Below are 22,601 nucleotides of genomic sequence, written 5' to 3'. Positions count from 1 at the left end.
GACTTCTCCAGGCCAGAATACTGGAGTAGGGGACCGTTCCCTTCTCCAGAGGATCTTCCCAACCCAGGGATCGAACCCAGGTCTCTGCATTGTAGGCGGATACTTTACCAGCTGAGCCACCAGGGAAGCTCAAAGACCTAGAGGGTAAAGGAAAATCTCTTCCTGACAGAGTATACCTAGTTCAGTTCCTGTTAGTTTACACCCAGGGTAGTGGGAGGAGTGTTACGCCTTTCTCTGTGGAAAGAGAGCTATAGAAAGAGAATCGGATAACTGAATTTGCAAGCAAAAATTTTTTAGGAAAGAGTATACAAAAATTAACAATCTGTAAGTAGATTCTTCTCGTGTGTCCAGGCCGTAACCCCTCTTAGAATGTCTTCCTACACCCTGAATTGCATATGAACCAGTTTGTCACAGGACATCGCTAAAAAACTATTTCTTTATGTAATGAATAGGAGGGTTGTGAGTGAAAAATGTCTCCGGCCATATCCGTAAACAAAGGATGTTGCAGCCGCCAGGCCATCCCAGGACAGCCACCCTGGACAGTGAACCCTGAAGGAACTCAGGATGCAGGCGACACAGGTTCTATTCCTGGTCAGGGAACTAAGGTCTGAGATGCTGTGGGGGCAACTAAGCCCACAGGCCACAGTGAAGATGCAGTGTGACCAAAAAAAAAAAAAAAGTTGAAATAAAAACTAAAAACTGGACTTCCCTGATGGTATAATTGGATAAGAATCTGTCTGCCAATTCAGGGGGCATGGGTTCAATCCCTGGTCCAGGAAGATTTCACAGTCCGCAGGGGAACTAAGCCCGAGGACCACGGCTACTGAGCCCTGGTGCGGCAACTACTGGAGCGCATGCGCCGAGAGCCTACGCTCCGCAACAAGAGAAGCCGCCGCAGTGGGAAGCCCGCCCACCACAACCAACATCTGCCCTCGCTCTCTCGGCAACTAGAGAAAGCCCGCAGGCCGGTTGTTTTTTTTCCTTCAGTCAACAGGGTTCTAGACAGGGAATAGCAAATGCAAATGGTCTCGGACAGGAACTAGGTTTACTGGAAAGCAGAAAGAGGGATTGGGTGTGAGCGGTTATGGAAAGACTGGCAAAACCAAAGCATATAGGAATTTTAAGTGAAGGCGATGGGGGTGGGGGCCGGTTTCATTTTGTTCTAAGCAGAGTGTGAACCATTGGATGGCGTAGCAGAAAAATCAGATTTCTGTCTTTCAAAAGGAAGTTGCGCTGTTACAGGGTGAATTGTATTCTCTCCCCAATCCATATGTCAAAGGCCTGACCCCTTAGTATCTCAGAATGTGGTATATCTGGAGGTAAGGCCTTTACTTCCCTTGTAGCTCAATTGGTAAAGAGTCTGCCTGCAATGCAGGAGACCCGGGTTCCATTCCTGGGTCGAGAACATTCCCTGGAGAAGTTAATGACAACCCACTGCTGTATTCTTGCCTGGAGAATCCCAGGGACAGAGGAGCCTGGCAGGCTACAGTCCGTGTAGTCCCAAGAGTCAGATACGACTCAGCGGCTAAACCACCACCAGGGCCTTTACAGAGGGAATTAATTTAAATGAGGTCATGAGCGTGGGGCCTAATCCAATATGTTTGGTGTCCTTATAAGACAGGACACACACACGCGTGCACGTAGACACACACACGTGCACACACAGGCGCGCGCGTGCACACATGCACGCACGCGCACACACACACACACACACACACACACACACACACAGAAGGAAGACTGTGTACAGACACACTGAGAAGGCTGCCATCTGCAAGTCAAGGGGCGTGGCCTCAGAAATACTCACCCTTGCCTGCAGACCCTTTGGTTACAGACTTGTAGCCTTCAGGACGGAGAAGGCAATGGCACCCCACTCCAGTACTCTTGCCTGGGAAAATCCCATGGGCAGAGGAGCCTGGAAGGCTGCAGTCCCTGGGGTCGGGAAGAGTCGGACAGGACCGACCGACTTCACTTTCACTTTCATGCATTGGAGAAGGAAATGGCAACCTACTCCAGTGTTCTTGCCTGGAGAATCCCAGGGACGGGGGAACCTGGTCGGCTGCCGTTTATGGGGTTGCACAGAGTCAGACACAACTGAAGCGACTTAGCAGCAGCAGCCTTCAGGACTGTGAGAAAATAAACCGTTGGTGAAGCTCCCTCACTGCCCGCCTCTCCCCAGTCTTTGACAGACTGTTATGGCATCATTAGCAAACTAATACAGAAGGTTTGCAAGTGATCCAGGTGAGGGATAATGAACCAAAGTGGTAACAGGGAAAAATAAAATGGCCAGATTCACAATAAATTTTGAAGGTAGAACTGATGGAACTTGCTCTTGGACTAGGAATCCAAAAATAAAGCCATGGGGAATGAGAAATAATGAACCAAGTATGAGCAGAAAGAAATGAAGAAGGTTATCTAGGGAAGGAAAAGATGATTGGATCTTTGAATTCTCCTTCCCAGAACAAAAGTCTAATGACCCAACATACTTTGTTTCCATAGTGAATAATATTTACTTCAACCATGGCACTGTAAATGCTGTTAACAGTTCTTAATTTTCAAATCAACTCATAATAGGAAGCTGGATGATCATTGCAGAGGAGCATGTAAATGTGACTGTCTGTTTTAAACGACATAAAAAATAACCATGTAACTAACAAAAATTAGGTGTTGCTAAGGAGAAAGGGAAATATGTGGCAGAATCTCCTCATCTTTATGGCAGGGAGGGGACAGCTCTTGCCTGCAGATGATGAACAGGGAATAAAGGTCAATTATTTAAGTGGAAACCACCTGATTAACAATTATTAATTGTAGATTCCAGAGGGTAGGGTGTCTTATTTTATATCTTTCTGTAGCATTTGAGATTTTTTTTTAATACCTATAATTACATAGTAACTGAAAACAAATTCTAAAGTGAAAAAAATCAGGCACCAAGCATACTGAATCTCTAGGTGGGGCAGGCCCTCTTTCTTAGCCTCCAGCTCCCAGTGAGGACTGCCCCAAGCACAGAGGGAGTGACTTCTGAAAAGGAGAGGAGGGGACCAAGACAAAGTTCTTACCCAACAGGAGGTGAAAGGATCTCCATGTCTTCTCCCTGTTGTCAGAGAGATGGTGGGGAAGTCATCAAGGGTCCCAGGGTCCCCAGCCCTCATCATTCCCACTTGTACAGCACCTGGGCCCAGTGTCACACCAGCCTTAAGCCAATACGAAGGCATTTTACTGTGTGTAAAAGCAAGGGGGTGGCAATAACATAAATATCCATCAATTAATTCAAGTTATTTATTTCATTTAGTGGGATACTTATATGGTTGTTGAAAAGTCACTTACAGATACCTAGCACCATTCTAGATATATTGACTCAATCACTGTCAGATAAATTTCTTTGTAGATTATGTGATTTTTAAATTTTATTTTTTTTGGCAATGCCACAAGGCTTGCAGGAATTTAGCTCCCCGTCCAGGGTTCGACCACTGCCCTTGGCAGTGAAAACGCAGAATCCTAACCACTGGACTGCCAGGGAATTTCCTAAGATAGGAAATTAAGTTAAATCAATCTTTAAATCGAATTCTTTCTGAACTTAAATGCTTGCTTAGCCTCATCCTCAGGAGTAGTAGCTGTGAATTCATGAGTTCAACAGCCAAGTTAAAATAAACGTATGATTATAATTATACAAAATCCACCGAGGTACCCTCTAACAGTGCTTCCTATACTTCTTTAGAAAACTCTGCATGAAATCACTGGTTATCAAGACAGCCTGTCAAAAGGTCAAAAACCCCTGAAAAAACAAAACACAAAAAATCCCCATGAACAAACAAAAAATAAAACTGCTGGAAATTTCCCAGATTCATGTTATTACTTAGCAGAACTGCAATCAGAATTTTGGTCTTAGACTAATTCATTCACAGAACAATTGTTTGAGGCTCTGCCATCTGTCAGGACTGCTCTGGCCCTGGGGCTAAAATGGTGCCCAAGACAGCCCTGATGCCTGCTCCTAGGTGTCCAATACCGTCATGATCACAGATTCAAAACCAAAATATGAACTACGTAAATGCAAGTGGTAAAAACTATTATAATGTTAAGCGGAGGTCATTTTGTTACTTCTGATTAGCTTTGTGTATATTTATGGTTGGGAAGTCTTATAAATATATGACTCACCATGTTCTCCTAGATAAATGTAAAACCAGTCCCCAGTGCCCTGGGAGAAGCCTTACTGGTGGTACAGGACAAACTTCTACCGTTAGTTATTCCCAGGAGCATCTAGAATATAGTTAAGAATATAATTTCTACTAGAATATAACAAGTTCCCTACCATTCATCAATGACCGAATTCTGTTCAGTGCCTATAACGTATTACTTCCTTGATCCTCATGCCACCTAATAAAGCCAGCAAACACTGAGAAGAAATGACTGATAGGCACTTTTACAGTTTTACGTGGAACATTTGAAAAAGGCAGGCAATGAGACATGGAGCCTCAGGGTCCATCAACACAGGAATGGATAAAGAAAATGTGGTACATACTTACAACAAAATACTATTTAGCCATAACAAGAATGAAATAATGCCATTTGTGGCAACATGGATGGATTTGGAGATTATAATACTAAGTCAGACAGAGAAAGACAAATATATTATCACTTATATGTAGAATCTAACAAATGATACAAATAAACTTATTTACAAAACAAAAACAGACTCACAGATGTGGAGAATGAACTTACGGTTTCCAGGTGGGGAAAGATGTGGGGAAGGCATAGTTAGGGAGTTTGGGATCGACATGTACACACTGCTATATTTAAAATGGATAACCAACAAGGACCTACTGTATAGCAAAGGGAACTCTGCTCAATGTTATGTGCTGCCTGGATGGGAGGGGAGTTTAGGGGAGAGTGGGTACATGTATATGTATGGCAGAGCCCCTTTGCTGTCCACCTGGAACTATCAAAACATTGTTAATCAAGTACACTCCAATATAAACTAAAAAGTTAAAAAAATAAAAATATAGGCGGTAATTTATCTACAGATACTCTCATACTCTTGTGAAAGGCTGAATGGAAAAGAGAGTAATTAGATGCTGTAAAAGCAACAACATAAATGTCCCTCAATTCATTTGAACAAGCAGTGGAATACTATGTGGTTGTTAAAAAGAAGGAAATAGCTTACAGATATTGTCCTAAGTGAGAAGAGGCAAGGCTTAAAATAGTCTGGTTAGTATGCCCTTCAGGTGGGAAAAAAAGAATACATGTGTGAGATTGTATATGCATTGCCTATCTCTGGAAAGATAGGAAAAACTGGCAATACAGGATGCCTTCAGGGAGGGAACTAGCTGGTGGGGACAGAAATGTGAAGACTTGTCATTGTAGTGAGGAGTCTTAAGAGTACACTCTAGGTTTAATCCCAGCTATACCACTTACCAGCTGTGTGATGCTGGGCAAGTAACTTAAGCTGGAATTATCTAAAATAGTAATGATCATGATACTATCTACCTGATAGGGCTACTATTAAGATAAATGAGTTACAATTAAGTAAAGCTTCAGGACCATGCTATAGAAGTGGAAGGGTTTGCTACCATAGTACTTGAGTGCCCTTTGGACTTTGCTGGACTCAGTCAGTCCTGACCAACACTTTGCAACCCCACGGACTGTAGCCTGCCAGGTTCCTCTTTCCATGGGATTCTCGGGGCAAGAATACTGGAGCGGGTTGCCATGCTCTCCTCTGTGGGATCTTCCCAATCCAGGGATTGAACCCGGGTCTCCTGCATTGCAGGCAGATTCTCAACCATCTGAGCCACCAGAAAGGTTCTCCCTACATAATACACCAGGAACAGCCAGGTAAGGAATGTAGTGAGGACGTGGGGGAGAGTCTCTGCAGCCAAGAAGTGGGGTGGTGTCTACTCTATCACCCCTCATGGCCTGGAGAGGGTCATTCCTATTAATGTCCCCTGTGTGACTTCCTGCGAGTGTGGGGCTGTACCACTTTGCCTCTGTCTCATTCACATTAGGCCAGTGGGTCCCTCGAACTGTACTGTGCATAAGACTGACGTGGGAATGTGGATAAAAGCAGGTCTCTGGGCCATCCAGATATGGTGAGAGAGGGGTCCAGGAGTCTGTATTTTAATTTTTATTTGTTATCTTTGGCTGCTCTGGGCCTTTATTGTTGCACAGGTCTTCTCTAATTGCAGTGAGCTAAGGCTACTCTTTCGGAGAAGGCAATGGCAACCCACTCCAGCATTCTTGCCTGGAAAATCCCAGGGACGGAGGAGCCTGGTGGGCTGCCATCTATGGGGTCGCACAGAGTCAGACACAACTGAAGCGACTTAGCAGCAGCAGCAGCAGCAGGGCTACTCTTCACTGTGGTACGCAGGCTTCTCAGTGTGGTGCTTTCTCTTGTGGAGCACAGGCTCTAGGCAAATAGGCTTCAATAGCTGTGGAGCTCAGGCTTAGTTGCCCCAAGGAACGTGGGATCTTCCTGGACCAGGGATTGAACCCGTGGCCCCTGCCTTGGCAGATGGATTCTTAACCGCTGGACCACCAGGGAAGACCCCTGTATTTTTAAAATATATTTATTTACTTATTTGGCTGTGTCAGGTCTTAGTTGCAGCATGAGGGATCTTTTGTTGAGGTGCATGGATTCTCCAGTTGCAGCACGTGGGTTCGGTAGTTACGGCACATGGGTTTAGTTGCTTTGAGGCATGTGGGATCATAGTTCCCCAAACAGGGATGGAACTGGCGTCCCCTGCATTGCAAGGTGGATTCACAAGCACTGGGCCCCCAGGGAAGTCTGCTGGCCCAAGATTCTGGTGTGGCTGGTAGTGAGACCTACTCTGAAGACAGCTGCAGTGCTCACTTCAGAGGAAGGAAGGAGGAAGAGATTCTGTGACTTGGGTGTTGAAGTCACACAAGTTGATGTCTACAGCAGTCCCCGCTCAGCAGACATTCGCTCCTTTAATGAGCACATGAGCGAACAAAAAGAAAAAAAAAAAAAAAAAAACTCTCCTGGCCTAGGGATAGGTTGGGAGGGAATGAGTGGGAAGTGGAGATTCAAAAACCAGGGGAACACTGATGAAGGGAAGGGTAGGGGAGAAAAAGCGAATGAGGACATTTGTTCAGAAAGGCCACTTTATTGATGGAGATAAAACTGAAAGGTGTTCTCCACAGCCCTCCCTCACTCGTGTCAGTGGCTTCACTGGGCATGAGACCAGCGTGGGCAGGCCTGTCACCAGCCAGCCCCACGCTGCCCGCTCCACATCGGGCGGCCACATAAAAACACATCACAGCTCGTGAAGATTCACGGACGCACCTCAGAATCCCTGCACAGTTCCCGTGCATCTTTTTAAAAACATGGTACAAAATACGTTAAGTAGGAAAGGTCAGCTGTGCTGTGACACCTTCAGGACATCCTTTGAGGATTACTGTCCCTCAAACATTACTTCTTATTGCAGTGAAACCTCTAGTAGGTAGATCTGTACAAAAAAAAAAAAAAAAAATCTAAACAACTTTAAGAAGAGCAGCAACTTAATACTGCTTTAGTTCATTTAAATTTTCTTTCTCAAAAATACATTCCTAAATATACAAACTATACAATCTTGTCATTGTAATGCTGGTTTTTTTTGTTTTGTTTTGTTTTTTTTAATAATAATAGAACTCAAACTAAAAAATTCTGTTTATCTTCAAATGGACAAGAGTGCTAGGGGACTCATGACTTGGTACCTTCATATAACACCACATAAATAAGTTTAGCCACAGTCTAGGCTCACAGCGTGATCACTGGGACAAAAGAAATACTTTTCTGGCGATTAGACGTCATCTGCAGAGAGGGTCGGGATATTCATCCGAGGCCGCGTGAAAAATGCCATCTTCTCCCTGTAAAAAAGGCCATTCCTTTATGTATTTCTTTCTTTCTTTTTTCCCATCCACACCATGAGGCATACGGAATCTTAGTTCCCTGACCAGGTATTGAATCCGAGCCCCCTGCAGTGGGAGTGCAGACTCAACCACTGGGCCACCAGGGAAGTCCCAGGCCATCCCTTTAGAGCAGGCTTTTCAACCTCACTTTATAGATATTATGGGCAGGATAATTTCTTCATTGTGGGGCTAATCCTGTGCAGGTAGGGTCTTTAGCAGCATCCCTGGCCTCTACCCACAAAACATCAGAAGCATCTCTGCCAGCCCTCCTCTGGTTCTGACAATCAAAAATGTCCCTAGACATTGCCAAACGCCTTCCCCGGAGGCTCATGTCACCCCTGGCTGAGAATCTCTGCCTTGGGGGAACATCAGCAGGAACAACCACCCCCAGTTCCGATCAGGGGCCTCTGAAATCTCAAAGGGCCCTTGGCCATTTCCACTGTGGTCTGTTTTAGATTCCCTGCTGGTTAAGAATGAAAAGATGTCCAAGTGTGGTTAGAAAAATGACAGTATATTTTACATCTTTAAATTCCTCCAAGGGATGCATTTTAGCACATACACAAACATGAATACCTTTTCCGAGAGGACAACACAAACCTAAATGCAAAACCCTCTGTGAATGGGGAGGCCCAGGACATGCCTGGGTCCGGGGGTGGCAAGACGGCATCTCCCCGAGATCCTGGCAGGTGGCAGGCAGTACTAGGGAGGCCCAGCAAACATTTTCCACTGCCAGGCTGATTTATCCCTTGGCCAATCCTCCGCAGTTACTGGTGATGGGAGCGCTAAGAGGAAAGGCCGGAGCAGGTGGCTCACCCATTAAACAAAAGGATCTAACAAATTAGGTCGAGTTGTGCGGAGACCGATAAAGACAGCTGGGGGGAAGCACCGCGGGGCTCACAGATCACAGGGGAAGACTCGGCAGAGGACAAACATCTGCTACAGAGAGCTGGGAGCACAGACAGGGAGCATCGAGACGGAGAGGAGGAGACCGAGGCTGGGAGGGCAGGGTGAGAAGGGAAGGGCCGGCTGGCCAGGCACCCACTTGCTGACCTGAAAGACTGCACCTCTGGGGGCTCCTTACAGCTCTGGCCTCGAAGCCTGTGCACGTCCTTGGCGGCTGACCTCATCATCTTGTCTGTCTGAAGCTCTCCCTTGTGCTCTGCTCGGTCCATCTGGAGGGCAGAATGAGGTAGCAGAGAGTACTTAGGGTCTCTAGAAATGGGTCAGCCACGGAGACCCTTCTAGCATAAATGAGGAGTCTACTGTGGTTAAAAGGTTTGAGGGTCACCAGAGAGCACCATGATGTTTCCTGTTCCTCTTTATTCCAAATGATGATGAGGGGAAGTGATCCCAACATGTGTCAGACAGGATAGGTTTTCAGGGCCAGGGAACTGAATACCTATATGCACGTGTCAGAAGTAAGGCGGCAAGAGCTACCTGGTAAAATGCGTGTCACCTCACTGCTCCTCAGGGCCACTTAGGAAGGTAGGCTTTATAATAATCTATATTACAGATGCGGAAACAAAGCCTCAGGCATGTTAAGAAACTGCTTTAACGACATACAATTAAGAAATCGTAGAAACCCAATTTTGAATCATGCAATTATGGTCAAGGGTTTGAGGAACAATACATCCTTCCCTCCTGATACAAACCTAAGGAAACACTTTAGAGAACAAACCAAAGAGCCCTCAAATATCTATGTTCTACACACTTAAAACCGTAGCACGAAGACAGTATTTTGCTTAATGAAGCTATACCATTTAAATGACTCTTTAACAGAATCATCATCAGATAGTCATAGATTTACTATTTAAAAAAAAAACAAAACTATTTGAAAGGTCAGGTTTTCTTGGTAGGTGCCTTCTTAAGGCAGGAAACATATATACTTGTTTGCTTATCTCTTTTTGCCTTGGCTACTAGGAAGCTCCAAGATAAATGTAATAGACAGCTACCATTAGAGACATATTTAGTTCCTTCTCTTCCTTAAAACTTTCTCTAATTTTCTATTTTCTCTTAATGCTGTTATTATAACTCTGATGTAATAAACAAGAAAGAAATAAATGCTTGGGGAACTTCTGATTTACTAGAGTCAATTTGAGGCTCCCACAAGTCCAGACCTAAGAAGCCCAGCACCACCTTCCTGCTTTATGTTTTCATCACCTTAACTGAGAGCTGGAATTTTAGCTAATGGCCCTCCCAACAATCCAGTGAGGCACCGTCTGGAAGGTGCTGTTGCGTTGCTTGGCTGTGTGCAGAGAAAACTAGCAAAAGCTTGTCATTTCTGCCATGGACAGCCCTCCTGGCAGGTATGAAAGGAATGAGTCAAAGATGGCCTCTGATGATTATTTCTTCACCCTATGATGTTTATTTCTTCACCACAGTCTGGGAGCCCACTGGTGTCAAAGACAATTTTTTACCCATCCAATTGTTTTAAATGAAGTTCAAATAGCAGTTTGGGTTTTTTTTTTTTTTAGCCTTTTAGAGCCTGCCTGTTACCTATACCCCCTAAAACTGCACCCAACATCTGCTAGTCATAGATGTGTTCAACCCCAGGTCTATAAAAGAGTCCAAACTCCTGCTGCTTTGGAGTTCTCCAACCCAAGACTCCTCATGGTGCTCCAAGTGACATCATCTCCATGTCTAGGTCCCCTCTCCAACCCCCCTTTTCCCTGGGAGTTTGCCTGGACTCTTCCCCTCTATGTCAGTCAGTTCAGTTCAGTCGCTCAGTCGTGTCCGACTCTTTGCGACCCCATGAATCACAGCAGGCCAGGCCTCCCTGTCCATCACCGCCTCCCTGTCCATCACCAACTCCCGGAGTCCCCTCTAGGTAGTGGAGCCCAAACAGCTGCCTTTGGAGGCTGGGGGTAGGGGTGTCTCATGCAATGTGAGACCTTCCCAAATACACACGTGTGAAAGCAGCAGCCACCCAAATTCAACTCATCGTGTGGTCTGGCCCCTTTGTGGTTGTATCTTTTTTCTTGAGCAATGCTGAGATCTCTCCGACTCACTACGCTAGGGATGAGACGCCAGCAGGCTTGTATCCTCAGGAGTCTTCATCAGGATAAAACCCGGCCAGGACCCACTCCTCTCCCCTTTGGAGAAACGTGCTCTGTGGGACTGGGTAGGCAGGCAGGAGGGCAGGTCAGTGTTCTTATTTACTCTGTGCAAGTGTGTGCCCCAGCGTAGATAAAGTGCCCCCCAATATGCCTGATGAAGGACCAGCTGCTGGAATAAACATGTGAGTAATAAGGGCTTGCGCACAAACACGGGAATGCAGCAAAAGGACCTGGCAGCCAGTAAACAGTGAATCAAGTTTCCTGGGGGAGGGATTGCTGGCTTCCTTTGCTGATGAGCTTGAGGGGCTCTGGGAGCCCTCTCAGTGAGTCACAGAACTGCAGGACCCATTCAGGGCCCTCACCGCCCTCCCTTGCAGTGGCCTGCCCTGCGTTCCCACGGTTCGCCACCCACCCGCTTCTCCAGCATCCTCAGCAGCAGGCGGAAGCGCTCGTCCTCCCGCACCCACTGTGGCAGCTCCTTCTCCCCGTGGCTCTTGGCTTGTTCCAGCTGCTCCTTGAGCTCCTTCAGCACCGAGATCTCCTGAGTCAGCTGGCTGTGCCAGGTCCTGGTGGCCTGCAGGTCCAACTCGAGGTCCAGCGAGGTGCGCGGCAGGCGTTCAGCGCGCAGGGATTTGACGGATGAAGGCTGCGGGGGTGGGGATGGTTTGGACAGGTTAGTATGGGGCCGGGTCCAGTGACCCTGTGCTCTCCCCTGCTCTGGAGCTCAGCTACCCTCCTTCGTTCATCCGCGGGCTTCCACTCCAAAAGTGAGGCTCGTCCAACCCCTGGGAGCCTGTCTTGATTTTTTCCGTGTCTACCCCTCATATTAGTGAGCAGTTTTATGTCCCAGGCATGGTGCTGGGCGCTTTACTTCCGTTACCTGAGTTCATTTTCACGACCCTATGAGGTCCTGACTGTTATCGTGTGCACAGATGAGGCTCCCAGAGGTTAAATCACACACATTATAAGCAGTGAAGCTGAGATTCCACTGCAGGCAGCTGGCTCCGGATCCCATCCACTCACTCCCTACACGCAGTTGCTTCCCTTACTCCCACTGGCTTCCATCTACTGCCTGAGCTCTGCCTCTCTCTGCATTGACATATCCAGACAAGTTTCTGAGACTGGACATGGGCCAGAGCAAAGGAAATAGCACTCCAGTATTCTTGCCTGGAGAATCCCATGGACAGAGGAGCCTGGAGGGCTACAGTCCACGGGGTCCCGAAGAGTAGGACATGACTAATGATAGTACAGGGGCAGCAGAGCTAAGCAAAAGCAGCTTCATGTGAGACCTGGAGTCACCGAGATCACTCAGCTGGATCTCCCGGCCTTGCTCATGTATAAGCACAGACTAGACAATGGTCACCCTAGAAAAGCACAGAACCACTCCATTGAGTGGTTTCCTGTTCCTAAAAGCATACTGGCCAGCCTGAAGTGAGGACAGGTCTCATAGTTAATGTCTTATGTATTAATATCATTTAAAAAATCACTTTATTGGGCATTGTACTGGTTTTCTGTTACTGCATAACAAATTACACAAACTAGCAGCTGAACGTAATGCAAACTCATTATCCCACATTTTCACTGGGTAGGAGTTTAGACACAGGTTGGCTGAATCCTCTGCTCAGGGTCTCATGAGGCTGAAATCTAGGTTTTGACTGACTGCATCCCCATCCGGGGGTTTGACGAGGGGATGATTTGCAGCCAGGCTCCCTCAAGTCCTGGGTAGGGTTCATTTCCTTGCATTTTCTCACTCAGCTGCTGACCAGGGACTGCTCACAGCTACTAGAGGTCCTCTCAGACCCTTGCCAGGTGGCCCTGCCCACGACACGCATTGCTCAGGCAGCTAGTGGAGGCAGGTCTGCAGTGTGCACGGGTCCTGGCCCAGCCTCTGGACACCCCTGTGCCTCAGGACATAGAAAGGACCTGAAGGGAACATGGGCTCAGACCAGCTATCAAGGGCCCCCTTTGCAAGGCATCCCTTTGGCTGAGGGGAAGAGGAGATGAAGAAGCAGGAACTTCTGTGAGGCCTGCCTTGCGGCAGGGGGTGGGGGGAGTGGGGGCGGGGGTTGTAAGACGTGCAGGGGGTACTGAGTAGGAGCTCCTGGGTGTCATTTCTCCAGGAGTGGATCATGGAACACCTGGTCCAGAATTCTGAGGAGCCTATAAAAATGCTGCTTCCAGGGCCACACCCCAGCTGCCTGGATGAGGCGGTCTGGGAGTGCGGCCTTGGAATCTGCATTATCAGCAGGCTCCCAAGGTGACTCGGTGTTCCAGGGACTGGAGTGCCAGCCAGCCACAGCAGACGGGGTGGGGCAGGGGATGCCCCTGTCACTTGCGGCCATGCCCACATTCTCCTGCAGCCAGTACCCTCTCCTTTCTGGGAGGGAGCCTCTTCTGCACTGCCTTCTTTCTCCTGCTGTCTCTGGTTCTTTCTGGAGACTTGTGCGGGCAGGGTACGGCCAGGCACAGGACCACTCCCGAGGCCGGTGGTCAGCAGCAGGCCTGCCGGAGATGCTACGGGGCTGCCCCTACACGGGGCTGTCAGCATGCTCTCCTTTCTCTGCGTTTTTGCTTTGCTCTCTCCACTCCTCTTTCTGACATTCTGGCTCCTGGGTTTTTTCTAGTTCTGGAAGTTCACCAGAACTGTTGTCAAGTCTGCACTGAAAGCCCACAGTGGGGAGGGCCCCCTGCCCGTCCTGCAACCCTGACTAGTGAAAAGTCCCTAGCAGGAGTAGGGCCTTGGCCTAAGGCCTCTTGCCAACCCCCATGCAGCCACGTTCTCCATAAGGAAAGGCCAGGTTGCTCTGTGGGGACAGCATGGGGCCTCTTCCCTGGGAGTTTCCAGCTGGACTGAGTCCCATTCACACCTCCTTGCTTCCAGGTCAGCTCTTGGTGGGGAGGCGTTGGGGGGCAGGGGCACCTGGCCTCTCTTCCTGCAAGGAGGCTGTTGCAAGGGACCTTCAACTGCTCGGTCAGTTGGACAACACAGGGAGCAGAGACCTGCAGGAGGCAGGCTCCCATTGGTAGCTGTGACATCTTGGGTTGATTGGTTCTTCATGACTCTGATTTCTACACAAGTATGCCCACTCCTGATCTAACGTACTGGTCACAAAAACTATGCTACATTTACCCCTTGGCACTTTCCCCAGTGCCTACCCAGGCCTTACAGTTCACCAACTTCTATTTGCAAATACCACCATGCTTTCAAGTGCTTTCTTCCAACCAGTGGCTGAGGAGAAACGGTCAGGCATCAGGGGATGTGCGTGAGGGACACAGGGCTTGGGGAAACAAAGGGACCGTCTTACCCGCTTCATCCGGACGCTGCGTCGCTCCAAGGAATTTCGAACAAAAGGTGGCTTCTTGGACAGGGTGGAGCTGTCGCTATCACTTCGGTTCAGCTGTAGAGAGAAGAGGCGTGGGACACTCATGAAGGTCCGAGTGCGTGCAGAAGGCACACTGGGGCCAGGAGGGTGGTGGGGTCCCCAGCCCCGTCCTTCCTTTCCGTGTTCCCCATGGGGACTGCATGCAGGAGGCAGGTTTCATTCGACCTTCCTTTTCTCTCTGGGTGACCATTCACTGAGTGGGTCCTCAACAATGCGTGGCCCTGTGTGCCAACCACAAGACCTCATTCATCCTTCCAACAGCCCCATGGGAGAGGACATCGCCACTTTACTAATGAGAAGACGGTGGGTGAGGGGCTACCCGACTTGCTCAAGGTTGGAGCCGGTGCAGCCTGGCGGGATGGACACCAGCCACAGATGACTCCAGGACACACTGCCCCCTGGCCTCCTATGCTAAGGCCTGTTTGCACCAACTTTTTCCTGTCGCCCACAGAGCCCATCTTCAGGGCTCGAATGGAGCCCATATCGAGACTGATATGGAGATGGGGCAGACAGGTTCTGTGAGGGCTGTGCTGGTCACAGCTCTCTCCTCATCAGAACCCATTCAATCCCGCAGTTATCTGGACTCTCCCTGGAGGGCTAACATTCCTCATCTGTGGCCAGAGATCAGGGCTACGGTCAAACAGATGCTTTTTTACTGACAGTTCGTGTCCCCAGCGGGAGGACGGGAGAGGGAGGGGAGACGGTGGTCTCTCTCTGGAGTCATATTTCCAGGTCAGTGGGACTGTCACAGGCTGATGCTCCAGAGTCTATTTATTCTGGCAGCTGTCAGCTCACTGAGGTGGGTCTCCTCTGAGAAGCTGTCCACACTGTCATGTTTGTGGTTATTAGTAATTATCAGTAATAATGATATTACTGGTCCTGCTACATTGATGAAATAGCTACTGCACTGGGCAGAGTGTCAACCAGAATGAGAAACAGATAACAGTAACAACAAAGCCACACTGGGACTTCCTGGCGGTCCAGTGGCTAAGGCTCTGCGCTACCAACACAGAGGGCCGGGGTTCAATCCTGGGTCAGGGAACTAGATCCCACGTGCTGCAACTGAGAGTTCACTTGCCACAAGTAAAGGTCCCTCATGCCCCAGCCTGGTGCGGCCAAATAAACACAAACAAGACAGCAGCCATACGGACGGAGCCCCTCTTATGTGCCACGGGCTTTACCGACAGTTTCATTTAATCCTCAAACTATCTTAACTGAGGGGACTGAGGTTGGGAGAGATTACCACATTTTTATAAACCATATAGCTGGTAAGCATCAGAACAAGAGTTCAAGGTCCCATCCAAGGCCACGTCCTCTTTCAGTTCAGTTCAGTCACTCAGTCGTGTCTGACTCTTTGCAACCCCATGAATCGCAGCATGCCAGGCCTCCCTGTCCATCACCAACTCCCGGAGTTCACTCAGACTCACATCCATCGAGTCAGTGATGCCATCCAGCCATCTCATCCTCTGTCGTCCCCTTCTCCTGCCCCCAATCCCTCCCAGCATCAGAGTACTTTCCAATGAGTCAACTCTTCGCATGAGGTGGCCAAAGTCCTGGAGTTTCAGCTTTAGCATCATTCCTTCCAAAGAAATCCCAGGGCTGATCTCCTTCAGAATGGACTGGTTGGATCTCCTTGCAGTCCAAGGGACTCTCAACAGTCTTCTCCAACACCACAGTTCAAAAGCATCAATTCTTCGGCGCTCAGCTTTCTTCACAGTCCAACTCTCACATCCATACATGACCACAGGAAAAACCATAGCCTTGACTAGACGGACCTTTATTGGCAAAGTAATGTCTCTGCTTTTCAATATGCTATCTAGGTTGGTCATAACTTTTCTTCCAAGGAGTAAGCATCTTTTAATTTCATGTCCTCTTTAGGATGCATGTAATGCTCAGAGATGAAACTAATATAAAGACAGAGGGGTGGATTCATACAAATGGACTGGCTGGGTATCATTTCAGAAGGGGGCTTTATTCTGCATTGTTTCAATCCAAAAGTGGCACTCACAGAATATATGTCACACCAACTAGGAATACGTGTCAGGACGATTGGTGCTTAAGTCATAGTTGTTTATGTGTTAAAGACCATGTTATAAAAGAGCGATGAAAGTTACATTAAGTCCTTGAGTTTAACTCTTTCTTAAAGATGTTTTAGTGCATTTGATCTCAGACATGGTAGAGAATATTGTTGCCTTTTTGCTATCTCCATTAGAGGGAGATCGAGGAGCAGAGAGGTGAAATAACGGGAAGTCAGAGGGGTCTACTTGAAAATGAGAATTTTGGAAGAACTGTATCCTTCAGGTCAAAGTGGGCCAACCGACACGTGAGACAGCGCTGCTGATACGGAGGCGTCAGCGCCACAGGGCTTGTGGGGAGCTGTGGGGAGTGTAACACTGTCCCCGCCCCTCATGACTTAAAAGTCCAGTGGAAGCCCAAGCCCAGGAAACTCACCAAGTGACACAGGCCATGCTGAGGACCAAAGAGGGGGACACCCGGCAGAGGGCTCTTGATGTCAGGCCAGGAGAAGGGACTGCCTGTGCTCACAACAAAGTGCCCTGACTTGCAGCATCTATGAAATGGGATTAACGCCACTTGCCTTGCAGGGCTGTTTGTGAGATTAGATGACATAGGAAAAACAGGGAATTTTTTTTGGGGGGGTGTGTGTGTGTGTGCGTGCTGCTAACCTAATTAGCATATGAAACTCCATCCTCTTATGACTCTCAGTGGGAGACAAAGCCCACCTTCCACTCGAGGCAAAAGTACCAGAGTCTTGCTTTCATGGCCTCCCTTGCAGCTAGAAGCCAGCACAGGACTCAGCTATGACAATTAAATGCAATCGTGCTGGTCTTTCAGTCACAACCTGGTCAGCTGGACCAAATCTCTGTGGCTGTGCCTCTTGGACTCAGCCAGGCCACTCTCTTCTGTTCCGTGTTTGTGGGCTTGTTTGTTGCATCTGTGTTTGTTGGTTTCTCAGGGAGAAGCAGCCATCAGTGGTGAACAGTGGCGGCGGCAGCAGCAGCTAGAGCTCTCCTGGCCTCCTGCAGTGTCAGGAGTCTGCTGGGGGCCTCAGTGCTGAACCCCAAAGGCAGCTGCAGGGCCAGCTGGGGCCATGTTCTGCAGTAGCACTGTGTCCTCACCTGTCTTTAGGGTGTGATTTTGGCTGTGGTCTGGCCCGCCTTGTTCCTGCCCGATTTCTGAGGTTGCTTCTACAGCCTTCTAATGAATCTGTGAACTACTCACTTTCCTGTTCAAACATTTCTTCCCCACATATACTGCTCCCAGTCTGTTTCTGCTGCTTGCTGTGAAAGACCCTGACCAGGTACTAGGTTCTTGGTACTAGGGGAGTGGAGTGCTATAAACCACAGGCTGGAAAACAGGGAGCTGGCTGTGTACTGGAGGTAGGAGGGGGCACAGCACAGACACATATTGCCTGCTGGGAATTTGAGAATGCTCATTTTGTGGGTGAGAAACAGAGGGAAACATTATTGTTACCTCTTGCATCTCAAGAGACAGACTGAACACCCCTATAGAGTTTTAAGGGAAATGACAGGAAAAAAAATTCAGGATGTTGTACCATTGGCTACTTCCTGTAGCCTTAAGTGAGAATCTACCAGAAACAGATAAGCTTGGGCTGAAGTGTAGTCAGAAAGCAAAAGAAGAAAAAATATACATCTTTGCTAATAAAGGCCCTTTTTTTGCCTGTGGCAGGTGATCCATGCAGACTGGGAATTTCTTTACCTTCAGCCCTGAGGTTGGAGACTGGTCCAGGTAATAAAATGTGGAACGGGCTCAGCATAGTGCTAGTTGTGTTAAAAATGCTTGAGACATGGGACTGGACCTCTTTGTTATCAGGAATGCCAATTCTGGAAAAGCCCATTTAAAGTGAATCCATTTACACAGGAGACCAGAATTTTATAGTAAACATTGGGGGGCAAAAGTTTGAGTTTTTAGTTGGAAAAGAGTAACACTTTTCAAAAGTTTTATATTTCATATCTTCCATTTGACAAAATTACAACTGCATTCTAAATCCTGATGACAAAGGATAAATCAAACATTCATTTCTTTTGCTGTGATTTTTCCAACAAGTATCATCCTTCATTTTGTGTTTGATTTCCACTGCATGTTCATAAAGGCGGTAATTTTGCCAAAGACAGATTATCCATTATCCTGAGGGCTTTGCTAAATCCTTCAAGTTATTCACATTTGAAACACGGATTGGGTTTTTCTCTTCTTCAGCTGTGAGCTGGGATTAAGCAGGATTCTTCATTTGTGGTTCAGGAAGTCCCTTGCATTAAAATCACACTCAGTGACTGCAGGAAACCCTGTACCTTTTGCAAGATACACAACTATATTACGTGTACTCACACTTTCTTTTCAGATGTTTACAAGCTCTAACATTAAGTAGAGAGGACACAGAGAGGAGAGGTTTACATTATTTCTGGGAGGTACTGCAGGGAATGTTTTGGGGTGGGCACTAATTTGAAAAGTAGCCAGTGCATTTGTAAAATTGTCACGTTATGAAAAAATTAACTTCACTACTACTGGCTTACCAGTAAAGAATCTGCCTGCAATGCAGGAGATGCAGGTTCAATCCCTGGCTTGGGAAGATCCCCTGGAGAAGGAAATGGCAACCCACTCTAGTATTCTTGCCTGGAGAATCCCATGGATAGCAGAGCACGCAAAGAACTGGACACAACTGGGTAACTGAGCACACACACACACACACTCAAGCTTATAACTGGAGGCCTTGGATACCAGATATTAGATGCTGAATCCCCCATAGCCCTTCCCTCTATAACAATAGACAAATGGATGTCAGGTTGATGAGGTGGGGCGGGTTCCAGGGGCCTCTCCTGCACAACTTACTGGAACACGAGACTGGACGGTTCTGTTTATTATTCTAGTTATTGCTTGCTCATTTTGTATGGTAAGAGATAGGGAAGGATGTCAACATGTCATATGAACCTCAGAAACAAGGTCTTGGTTCTACAGCCCCAGCAACTGGAGTGACCCCTCAGATGGGAGTCATGGATAGAAGGCAAGAGATTCCGGAAGCCAAGACCACTGCACAGCTTCTAAACTTCCATGGCCTGCAAGAGCAGGTCAGCAAGTCAAATAGGTTAAAGAGGGCCGGTGGAGGCCACGATGAACTTGAAAAGGCCTGCCAGTCCCTACTCCGAGGGCAGCGGCCCTCACTGCGGAGCTCCAGCCACTCATCACTGTGACAGAATGTGTAGCCCTAGGGGCCAGACAGTCTCTCTTTTCCCCTCCACAGAAACCGGAGTTTTATGTGAAATGGCTGCATTTTAAATTTTATTTTTAATTGAATTTCTTAAGTTTTCAATGGTAGCCAAAAAGTTCAATGAAAAAAAGCTCCTAAACCCATAGCTAAGTAATCCAGGGCTGTTGCTATTTTGCAACCTCAGGCTGCATGCTGCCATTGCCTTGGAGGGGGAGGAACTGTCCATCAGGGAAGGTGAGGATCAGTCTGATCTCAGCAAGGGGTGTGGAAGGGCAGGGCCGGGCGTAAACAGAGTGGAGAGTTGGTTGGAATTATAAACAGTTCCAAATAGGAAAAGGAGTATGTCAAGGCTGCATATTGTCACCCTGCTTATTTAACTTATATGCAGAGTACATCATGAGAAATGCTGGGCTGGAGGAAGCACAAGCTGGAATCAAGATTGCCGGGAGAAATATCAATAACCTCAGATATGCAGATGACACCACCCTTATGGCAGAAAGTGAAGAAGAACTAAACAGCCTCTTGATGAAAGTGAAAGAGGAGAGTGAAAAAGTTGGCTTAAAGCTCAACATTCAGAAAACAAAGATCATGGCATCTGGTCCCATCACTTCATGGGAAATAGATGGGGAAACAGTGGAAACAGTGGCTGACTTTATTTTTTGGGGCTCCAAAAATCACTGCAGATGGTGACTGCAGCCATGAAATTAAGACCCTTACTCCCTGGGAGAAAAGTTATGACCAACCTAGACAGCACATTAAAAAGCAGAGACATTACTTTGCCAACAAAGGTCCATCTAGTCAAGGCTATGGTTTTTCCAGTAGTCATGTATGGATGTGAGAGTTGGACTATAAAGAAACCTGAGCACTGAAGAATTGATGCTTTTGAACTGTGGTGTTGGAGAAGACTCTTGAGAGTTCCCTGGACTGCAAGGAGATCCAACCAGTCCATCCTAGAGGAAATCAGTCCTGAATATTCATTGGAAGGACTATGTTGAAGCTGAAACTCCAATACTTTGGCTACCTGATGTGAAGAGCTGACTCACTGGAGAAGACCCTGATGCTGGGAAAGACTGAAGGCAGAAGGAGAAGGCGATGACAGAGGATGAGATGTTTGGATGGCATCACCGACTCAATGGACATGAGTTTGAGTGAATTCCAGGAGTTGGTGATGGACAGTGAGGCCTGGCCTGCTGGAGTCCATGGGGTCGCCAAGAGTTGGACATGACTGAGCGACTGAACTGAACTGAACTGATAAACAGCCTTGGCTGTGAATTTCCTGGTGGCCCAGTGGTTAGGACTCTGCACTTTCACAGCAGGGGGCATGGGTTCAGTCCCTGGTTGGGGAACTGAGATCCCACATGCCATGTGGTTGGGTAAGTAAGTAAATAAATATACATATTATATTTATATAATAAGTAAGTAAATAAACATATATAAGTAAACAGACACACACATATATAAAAACGTTGGCCATGTACTGGTTACTGAGCCTCTCCCATGCTTTAGCCAATTCAGTCCTTAGAGCAACCGCATAGACTTGGTCTATTAACTCCATAAGGAAACAGGTGTAACATGCCAAGAATGACTGACAACAGGGGCAGGACCAGGACTTGGACCCAGAGCTGTGCGAGGCCCAGGGCTCTCAGCTGCAGGGGGAGAAGCGGGTGCTCCGGGGAGGACGGCTGTGCGGCTGCTTACCCGGCACACGTACTGGCTCTGGGGGCCTGGGGAGAAGGTCTTGGAACGGATGATGGTGCTCCCTCGAAGAAACGGCCCCGGGGAGGGCGTGCCCACCCGCCGGTCCTTGGGCCGCACCACCGTGGGCGATGGGGCTGGGGTCTCTGTGTTGGTCTCTTTGTCCACCTGAGGAAGAAGTCACAGCTGTGAGGCTGGGAGAACCCAGAGTCTCAGCCACCCACCCTGAGACTCACGGGGTGGACACTGAAGCTGCTCCCCACTCCGATCACCTCACCCCTGGCCCTCAGACACAGCCGGGGGCTTCTGCGGACCCAGCCCGGCCAGCATGGCACCCAAGGCCCCACATGCCAGCCCCCAATCCTCCCTGACACCTGTGCTTGGGGCCACTGGGAGAGACTCAGTCCCCTAACAAGCTCACATAAGCAGTAGAGGTACCTCAGGCATGGATGTCCTGGGCCTCACACCCTCAAGAATAATGTGCCAACCATATTTTGACAAAGCCACACCCAAGGCTTCCATCACCCTAGACAAGAACTGCATATGTTTTCTTGGAGTTAGGGAAGCAACTAGCAAACCTTGTTTTTTAAAAACTAGGTGATCAGCTTTTCTATTGTCCTTTCACAGTAATTACCAGTAGAGATCAACAAATAAAAACACCCAAATGAAAAGCCTTGGTTAGCCTAAACAGTGTCTTTGTGTGCTTTTGAAAAAGGCACCCCCTTTGGCTGGAGAAACTGCAGGATTTCCTCTTGGTGTGGAGTAGTTAGAAGGCAGGCCCAGATTCTTTTCCAACGCCCCTACCTCCCCACTCAACCTGTACCTCCACCCCTAATGGAGCCTCTTACAACATGTCACCTGAGTGCAGCAGGGGAGCAAAAGGTGACAGTCACTCGACTAGACCCCCTTTCCTACTGCCCTTCAGGTAGACCCAAATGGAGAAATCTACTGCTTTGAGATCCACCCATCTGCAAGGTTGGCATTATTGCGCCCATTTTAGAGATGAGAAAGCCAAGGCTGGAGTGGGATGAAGTCATCGGTCTAAGGCGACACAGCTAGGTAGAAGCAGAGCCAGTATTTGAATCCAGGCCAGCTGACTGTACAGCCTGGGGTCTGCCCAGAGAATTGGGAACCACAGAGGGTGGGAGAGATGAGAGGGTCAATCAACTCCTCCTGATTTTCTGTCACTGAAATGACTCCAATTCCAGGCAGGGACACCCCTATACAACCCTCTGCAGGTCACCCCACTCTGAAAGCCTGTCCCCTGATGCTGGGGCATGAGGCTTAGCCCCGAGACTTTTCTGACAGCCTGGGTTCAATAGTTGA

At 48.0% G+C, this 22,601-nt stretch overlaps 1 protein-coding gene across 1 annotated transcript in view; it reads right to left on the bottom strand.

Annotated features, from left to right (window-relative positions):
- Positions 1 to 7,095: 7,095 nt before the first annotated feature.
- The window catches only part of WWC1 (WW and C2 domain containing 1), a 158,139-nt gene continuing 142,633 nt past the window's right edge, over positions 7,096 to 22,601 (bottom strand). The window contains exons 19-23 of the mRNA XM_070793974.1: positions 21,279 to 21,443; positions 14,261 to 14,353; positions 11,368 to 11,601; positions 8,950 to 9,071; positions 7,096 to 7,857 (exon numbers count right to left, since the gene is read on the bottom strand). Of these exons, the coding sequence (XP_070650075.1) occupies positions 7,791 to 7,857; positions 8,950 to 9,071; positions 11,368 to 11,601; positions 14,261 to 14,353; positions 21,279 to 21,443 (681 nt within the window). The 3' untranslated portion in view covers positions 7,096 to 7,790. The remainder of the gene's footprint in view (positions 7,858 to 8,949; positions 9,072 to 11,367; positions 11,602 to 14,260; positions 14,354 to 21,278; positions 21,444 to 22,601) is intronic.

This window comes from Bos indicus, chromosome 7 (assembly GCF_029378745.1).
Source record: "Bos indicus isolate NIAB-ARS_2022 breed Sahiwal x Tharparkar chromosome 7, NIAB-ARS_B.indTharparkar_mat_pri_1.0, whole genome shotgun sequence".
Lineage (NCBI taxonomy): Eukaryota > Metazoa > Chordata > Mammalia > Artiodactyla > Bovidae > Bos > Bos indicus.
This window is presented reverse-complemented; position numbering and strand designations above follow the sequence as displayed.